At 38.1% G+C, this 8,567-nt stretch overlaps 1 protein-coding gene across 1 annotated transcript; it reads right to left on the bottom strand.

The window, feature by feature from the left end:
* Positions 1-331: 331 nt before the first annotated feature.
* On the bottom strand, positions 332-3,244 carry EV154DRAFT_485088 (uncharacterized protein; the record flags this gene model as incomplete). The annotated part of the gene is made up of 8 exons (XM_051598725.1): positions 332-588; positions 669-1,292; positions 1,453-1,800; positions 1,842-2,381; positions 2,449-2,508; positions 2,542-2,649; positions 2,725-3,082; positions 3,134-3,244. 8 exons carry the CDS (start codon positions 3,242-3,244, stop codon positions 332-334), a joined length of 2,406 nt encoding a protein of 801 aa, XP_051453827.1.
* Between the last annotated feature and the right edge of the window lie 5,323 nt (positions 3,245-8,567).

Raw genomic sequence — 8,567 nt, 5'->3', positions numbered from 1 at the left:
GACCAAGGCTTACTAAAGATATGGAAGTGCAATGTGACTAAGATGACAGTAATTCCAAGTGTAACATATTTACAAAATAAGCAGTTAAAGGTAACAGGATACACACTGGGAATATGATAACGACTTCAAAGATACACTAAAGATAGTGGTACAGCAGATAGTCTTTTTTATATAAAGACTTGTTCATTTTATTTCATAATAAAGACAATCTTATAAACAGTCTCAGATTACTTATATACTGCCTTATAAATTTTACTTACCTCAAAACACAACAATACTTATTTTCTATGTGTCGCTTTTCAGGTCTAGTTTTTATTTATATTATTTTTATCTAATCTTCTTCAAAATCGGCTGTGAAGTCGAATGGCTTTAAAAGTGAACGAATTTCATAAGTTTCAATCATAATTTTGGCAGGATCTTCGAGTGACACACCTTGATCTTCAGCGATTATTCGACAAGCGATTTCGGGATTGACAATAATTGTAAGAAATTTGTGGTGTCTGAAAGAGGTTGATTTCTTGACTTCAGAATTTTTGTACTCATCCTGGTTAAATCGACAAAGTGCCGCATGACCAATGACCTCAAAGCCTTTCGGGCCATAATATTCAGGCTAATGATACATACAATATAAATGATATGTCAAATTTGACGCTAATCTTATTTCTTACGATGATCTGGTTTTTTGTTTTGTTCGAAGTGGACAAAGTGTTTAAGCTTGGCTTGGGTTCCGGAGTTATCTTGACCAGCTTTAGATTTAAATATACTTTTGATTTCCCCCGAAACTAGTTTCTGGACAGTTCCACTATTAACCAACTCGAAGGCGGGATGTTTAAGTGATTCAAAATCAACACTTAGACAGTTGTACCTGGTAATTGTTGGCAGAAATTGCTGGATTTTATGGGAATTGCAGAATTCATCTAATCTTGGGTTAAGCTTATTGTTTAATTTGTGCCATTCACCTTTAAGTTTCTTGTATTTTCTTTCGTAGCAGTTGTTTTCCGCATTTTTTTTTTTTTTTTTATCAAGCTCCTTTGTTAAGATGTCAATTTCAGTGTATTCTTTGAGCATAGACGTATCCTGGTCACCGTCTTGGAAAATGTGCTTTTGGCACTTGAAGCAAGAAAGCGTTGTGATTGCAGGCGTAGCTAGGTTACGGATTTTTTCGAAGGTTTTCAAAATAAAAGGTGACTGTGGAGGAAGAGGGGGCAAGACTACACGTTTGGGCTTGCATAGAATTGTATCGGAAACAAGTCGAGCAGTTATTTTTAATGGTGCTGTTTTTGCGGTTGTTGCTATTTTTTTTAAATTGATTTTAATTAATATTTTTTCTTGTTCTTGTTGGGTTTTTTTGATTTTCGTGTTGTTTTTGGTTTATTTGAATTTTTTCTTGTTTTTAGCTTATTTGGTTTTTGTGGGTTTTTTGTTGTATCTTATTTTTCGTAAGGTCAATACGTTCTTTTTCTGGGTTGTTTGATTCAATCAAAGTGGAGTTTCTTGTTTCTTGTGAGTGTAATGTTTTGTATAGAGCGACTCTAGAGTTGACATATAAATTCCAATAGTTGGAATCTATGGCTTTTCTATATTCTAAGTTATTAGTTAATGGGGGAAGAGGACCGTCTGGGTACATTTGAAGTGATATGTAATGGTTTCCATAGAATAAAAAACTGATGGTTCGATTTGAGTTTATGGGACAATCCGGCAAGAAGGTACAAATACTTTTGCTCTTCTGTGAATAGAAATAAACAGGGCGCGGGTACAAATCCGCAATCAGATAACCGGACATGTGTTTAGAAGAATTAGCTTTTTTTACAATATATAATTAAATTTAAACATATAGTTACTTGTGGAGTTCATTATCATCCAATTGTTGATTTCACAACCACCTCTGTACGATAGGTGAATACGTTTTAACAGTTCTTCATACTCCATGATACAATCGGCAAGAATGTACGAAAAGTAGTGTGTTTTGTTGCTGATCAGATGATTGTACAGAGATTTTCTAACATACATGTAGAAATCTTCGTCTCTTTCATACTCATCATTAACTTCAACACCAACAGAAATTGCTGTTTTCAGAATGTCTTCTTTTCCAACTGATGTAGCTATAGTTCGGAAGCCGCAGTTTCCGTCTCCATCAACATCCGTCACCAAAGCAACATGACCGATCATGAACTTGGGCATACAAGCTTGAAGGACATGATGGTGGGGTTTGGTAACTTCTTTGCTCTGTAGTCTGGCGCTCTTTTCCAGCATGTGACTTGTCAAAACGGGTTTTGGCAAAGTCTTCTTTTGTTGCTGCTTTTTTATTCTCGCTTCTTTGTGGACATCGACATCCACTGCTTCGCCTTGAGACAGTATCCGTCCTGATTTGGCCAGTTTTTCTAATAATAATAATACTATTATCAGTAAAAAATCAACATTGATAGCATTATATATAGCACTACTTACGACTGGATGGCAAGTTTGAGTCTTTCGTTTTTTTTGGAGGAGGCTGAATGATCTCAATGTCTTAAAGCTTAACCATGTCCGACGTCAAATTACGAATTAAATCAAGCTTCTCGTCCTTGAAATGCTTAAATTTAATTGAATCTAATGCCGTCTTTAACTTGAAGATAGTGATCTCCGTCTCGGTTGCATCTGCATACATGTCTGGAGTGCAATAAAAAAAAAATAACTTAAGGACTTTCTTTTTTTTTTAAAAAAAATAGAGTTGCTTATCATTACCTGTACTTTCCGTTGCGGCTGTGGGTGCGATTTGTTTCTCAGCATTCCCCTTACTGATATGCCATCTTCTGTCAATCGAAGAAAGCAAAACAACAATGTCTGATCTGGCATGTATATTTGATACATTGCCATTACCACCTTCTTTGATGTTTTTGTACTCTTCGTCAAAAATTGTGGGTCTCCACTGAAGTTTCATGGTAGTTTTGAAGACGCCAGTGCATGGCCTTAGTTCATTCTTCTTCATCTCATCGTAAAAAAGATTTACTTGCTCCCTTATCTTTTTAATGGCGTAAGCGCTGATAACCTTGAGGATTCTGGCGTAGATTGGATTTCCAATCAATGATGGATCACACGAAATCTTCGAAAATCATTTGGCCATGTTGCTTTTGAACTTTTGGTTTTTGAGAACCTTATCAAGATGCACAAATATCTTAGGCATAGTGCACTTAAAAATAGCCGTATTGTGTCCTTTAAGTGCACTATGTGCAGCTTCTGCAGGACTGGTTGTATAATTGCCCATTTGAGGAAACTTATCGGTGTATTGTCTTATCCAATAAGATCTTTGTTTAAACAATTCATCGACAAATTCATTGATTTTTTCGGGTTTTTTTTAAACCAATGCATGTTTTTTGATATTCTCAACAGCAGAAAGCACTTCTTCGTCACTCTTACACCTATGCAAATCCCAGAAAAGACCTTCGAATTCTTTGAAATCTTCGGATTTTCAGAACAATTTAAATAAATTGGCCTAAACATTTTGGGCTATAATGTGCGAAACACAAATCATTTTTGCAACATCTGGAAAAATCAAATCGAGACTTCCACGAACAATTGCAACTATATCGGTAATAATGAGATCAGGCATAACGTTGGCTTTATTTTAAATCTGTACAAATGTAACGTGATGTTGTAATAAGAGAAAAATATTAGCTAAATGTGATTGCAATAAGACATTTCAGCCACATTACCTTGTTTTTCAACGTATCAAAAAACCAAGTGTACGTTTCCTTTGTTTCATCGGCTACCCATCCCAGAGCAATAGAAAAGTTCATCAAATCGGAGCTGGCTTCGTTGCTAACATTATCCACACCCATTGCGTTGATCAATGGATAGCCAAATACGTTCGTTCTGTATGTGCCGTCAACAATGATCACTTCCGGACATTGGAAAATGTCGGCGATTGTTTTTTCATGGAAAAAAAAAAGGTGGGTAAGGGTGTTCTCAAGCAAATTATTTAAAATTTTAAAATAAATCCTTTAATTAAAATCAAAAGTCACAAAAAAACACAACTCCAATTTGGGAAAATGCTAAACTGTCATTTGTACATGGCACAGAGGCCAATGTTATTTTATTTCTTTCTTGATTCTTATCGAAATAAACATACTTTACCTTTGCCTCTACCTATTTTAAAAATGAACAACCAAAATAATGCTTCTTACCCTATTGATGGTCAGCCTGAGAGCAGCCAGAATGGAATCGTTGGACGTGGACGTGGACGTGGAAGTGGAAGTGGACGTGGACGTGGACGTGGAAATGGACGTGGACGTGGAAGTGGAAGCCAAAATGAAGATGATTTCGAAGGCTCACAACGCTTCAGAGGATCTGGATGGGGACTAGCGGAGACCTTGTTGCTTATTGAAAGGTATAATGAGCACTTCCATGCTATGGATTCGGCTAGAAGCTTGGCGGAAAAAAATGAAATTTTTGACCTTCTTGCGAGTGAATTTCATGCAGCAAATGTTGAACGTGCTCCTCGGACCGACGAACAGTTGAAAAGCAAGTGGGCAAATCTTTTGCAGGATTTCAAAAGAAATTACGCCACCCGTAATTCTACTGGACAAGCAACACCCGCTCGTTCTATCATTTATGACAAATTATATAGCATTCTGAAAGACTTACCTTCATATTTTCCACCTGTCACTTTTTCCTCAATTTCAGGGGAGTTCAGAACAAGAATTGAAGATGCTCCTGAGGATGATGACAATTTGGAGCCTGAGGTTGTTGGTGGTCCTAGCCAGAATACTGCCCATACAAACACTGCAGACGATGTGTTACGTACTGTGGATACCCAACCTACAACAGCAGGTAATGTACGTTCCGAGGGGATCTTTGCTGTCGGTGAACAAGATCAACCTCCCACTGCAAGACGCAGATTAGAGACACCCCGTGTGTCAACAGCCACCACATCCCCACCAGCAACAACAACAGCACCATCAGCACCATCAGCACCACCAGCACCACCAGCACCATCAGCACCACCAGCACCAGCACCATCAGCACCAGCACCAACAGCACCAACAGCACCAACAGCACCAACAGCACCAACAGCACCACCAGCAACACCACCAGCACCAGCACCAACAGCACCAACAGCACCAGCACCAACAGCATCAACAGCACCACCAGCAACACCAGCACGCGCATCGGAGCCCTTTCAACCTACCCAGGTAAGAGTAGCTTCGATGTTGCCTTTACCATCGGCGTCTGAACAACGCATCGAGAACAGCATGTTGCGTGTCTTGGACCGGGTGCAACAAACTCAAGCTTTGGAAAGGGACAACCACTTTCAGTCCTTTCTTCAGTATAGTCGGGAGGCCAATGCTGCATTACTTGCACGTAGTGATCGATTGGCAGAACTGTTTGCTCAAAGTAACAGGGAAACAACAAGACTTGTTGATGCAATCCTTCAGGATATGGCCAATCGAAACCAACAGGGTCAAAATAATGATAATAATACTGATCAATAAAAATATATAATTTTGTTACAAACATTACTGGTTTATTGTTGAGGAGGCATATAGGGGTTGATGTTGTCCCTTCTAGTTTGACCATTCTGATAGGCGGTGCTGTTGACTGACTGACTAAAACTATCCGGCCTAGCAGCAGGCACATCGCTCGTCACATCGTTCGGCTCATCTTCTACTAATTCCAGAACAGGGTCATTCATCTCAATACACAGATTGTGTAAAATACAACAAGCTGTGATAATACCCACAATATCGCCGGTATCCTTGATGTATATATGTTTGCTGAGGAATCTCCAGCGAGAAACCAATATACCAAAAGCTCTTTCAATGGCCATTCGAGTTGACGAATGGATCTTGTTGAACTTTTTTTTAGCCAAAGCATCATCAGATCTTCCAAGGACTTCCGAAGCAGGATAAGGCACAATTATATGGTGCGATAGTGGGTATGCCGAGTCTAAAACATATTTAGTTTTTTTCGAAGATTTTATTCACGCTTATATATTTTACCTGCAAGGATATACCCATTCAAAGGAAAGTACTCTTGGGGGTTTTCCAAGGCAACTGTTGCTATCTCGCTGAGGTTGAAAGCAGCAGCATCGTGTGAACGACCTATGTCAAAACGATCAACATCATTGCATACAATCGGACAAATAAATTATTACCTGAATCACCAACCGAAATGTAAGTAAACTTACTCTTATCATCACATACTGCCGTAAGTTTCATGGCAAAGTCTCCCTTACGATCCCTCCAATCCTCGGCATGTTCCGTTCTTGATTCAATCACAAAGTTCTTGCCGTCCAAAGCTCCAACAGCTGGTAGACCCCGAACAGTGCGGCCTATACCATACTGGAAACCATGTTTGATTGCAGCGACACGCTGCTCGTCCTTGGGCTATTCGATAAGATGCTTGAATTTGTTAACAACGGCTTTTACAAAACGTTGCGTAAAGTTTCTGTAACTACCGTGAGAGACTCCTATAGTCAAGTGGGCGCAGCGATAGCCAACGTGACAGTTAGCTAAGCGCCAAATTGCACATGAAATCTGGACGTATGGAGGGATAAAGTTTACAGCTCTAGACTGAAAAGCGGGATCTCTGCATAGTTCGTTTACCACCCTTTCGAACGTAGTGCGGTTCATACGGTACATGGCGCGATAGCTGGTTCGTGGATTGTCGTCATCAGTCAAAAAAGGGTGAGAGATGCGGAAGTAATGGTAGTTGGCGAATGAATGGCGATTGTTGGCCGGCTCAGTTGGGTATGTTAAATGAGCTTGAATGAGAAAAGGCGTCAACTCAAAGAGAGAGGGCGAATCTAAAAACGTGGTCTTGTAATAAAGAAACACCTGTTCGTTCAATGCTATTTGACTCTCAATGAGCTGCTGGTATTCAGCGAGAACTAAGTTGCGATGGTTGCAAATAAGTTGGTAGTAGTAATATAATTTATCGTTGTAAGACATTTTTAGTATTTGTTATGAAAGAAAAGAATTCCCACACAAAATGAGTGATGTGATTTTAGTACTTTTTCGATTTAAAATGATATTTTAATGTCAGAAAACATATTTTAAAATTTGACCCCTCCATAGTGGTGGGGTCAAATATTTTTAATTAAAATTAAAATTTTAAAATTTTAAATAATTTGCTTGAGAACACCCTAAGTCTTCCATCGTTGTTATACTGACTTGAGAGAGTATCACGTCTAGGTCCCATCTTCTTAATAAAAGGATTTAAACACTCTTGATTACAACCCTCGTTCAAAGCTCTTCTTATTCTTGATCTGACATTGGTTACATCCTTTGTTATGGCATGAGTACCGGAAACGGATGCACTGTTGACAGCCGCAACAATAGACGAAGTCTTGACATTAGCCAAATGCAATTCTTCAATCTTACTTTGTTGGTTAAGATCTAAGCTTCTGTTTTCTAACAAACAAAGTCGATCATCACCTTCAAGCATGTCATGGTTGTGACTATTCACAATAGAACCGACGACCCAACAATTGATATTTTTATTGAGTGAGGCTCTAACAGAATAAAGACAGGTACCGGATTTTGACAATTTGACCTTTTTTCGAGATCCTTAGGAAACTTGATTTCTGTACTTGTCACGGAACACGCAAGCTAAATGATAGAAAGGCTTTTTATCCTTGCATCCAACAGGTGCAATATCAAGAGTATGCAATTCAAATCCCTGGTATGCAGCAGCAGAAAAACAAACCTCTAAAAATTCTTCAGCGGATGCAAGTCTATCCCCAATAGCTGCAAATTGCTCGAATCTATTAATCGACATTTTCAAAGACTTTTATTTCTTTATGACGAGTTAGAAAGTTCATCAAAAATTTTTATTTGTAGGTCCTTTTATACGAATTATAACTTTGATTTTATCTTTACTCAGTTCGAATTAATGTTTGACAAGAGTTGGTAATATCTTCGCAACACAAATTCATTACAAGATAAAAAAAAGTGTTTTACTTACTGTATGTAATAAATGTTATTCGTTTTATGTTCGGAATCTGCGTATACACATAGCCGCTCGCAACCCATTAACATTAGTTAAGGATTAGAATTCCTGATAATCAAAGACGTGCCATAAGTTACTACAGTTACACAGTCCCTTAGATTAAATGTAAGATATAATCGCAGTAAGTGCTGTGATATACTGACGTTCTGTCATTTGACAATATAAATAATATTGACAAAGGTGTCATAATATCGCTCAATTTATAAAGATACTGCAAGTTGAGTTGTAATTATATTTGGTTTTAAATATTATAATATACTACAATTCATACCTTTTTGCAACACGGAATTTAGACCTCGCTGAAAAATTTATTTCCGAGAGGGATCCGGGGGTCTATCCAAAATGATCATCTTTTATACCACCTTATATATTACAAATAAAGGCTATATTTATTAACTTTGAGTGTGTTTCAGACGCTGCCTCCGCTCACGAAGTGATCGAGATGCCAGCTAGTGTAATAAATACAACAAAAAGGATGAAGAGAATATATCCAGGAGATAGATTCTTCTAAGTTGATTGTAAACGGTTTGGGAAATCGTATTACTAAAGAACAGGACTTAAAAAACAGACGTACAAAA

The sequence above is a fragment of the Mucor mucedo genome (assembly GCF_025094135.1).
Source record: "Mucor mucedo strain NRRL 3635 chromosome Unknown EV154scaffold_107, whole genome shotgun sequence".
NCBI lineage: Eukaryota > Fungi > Mucoromycota > Mucoromycetes > Mucorales > Mucoraceae > Mucor > Mucor mucedo.
This window is presented reverse-complemented; position numbering and strand designations above follow the sequence as displayed.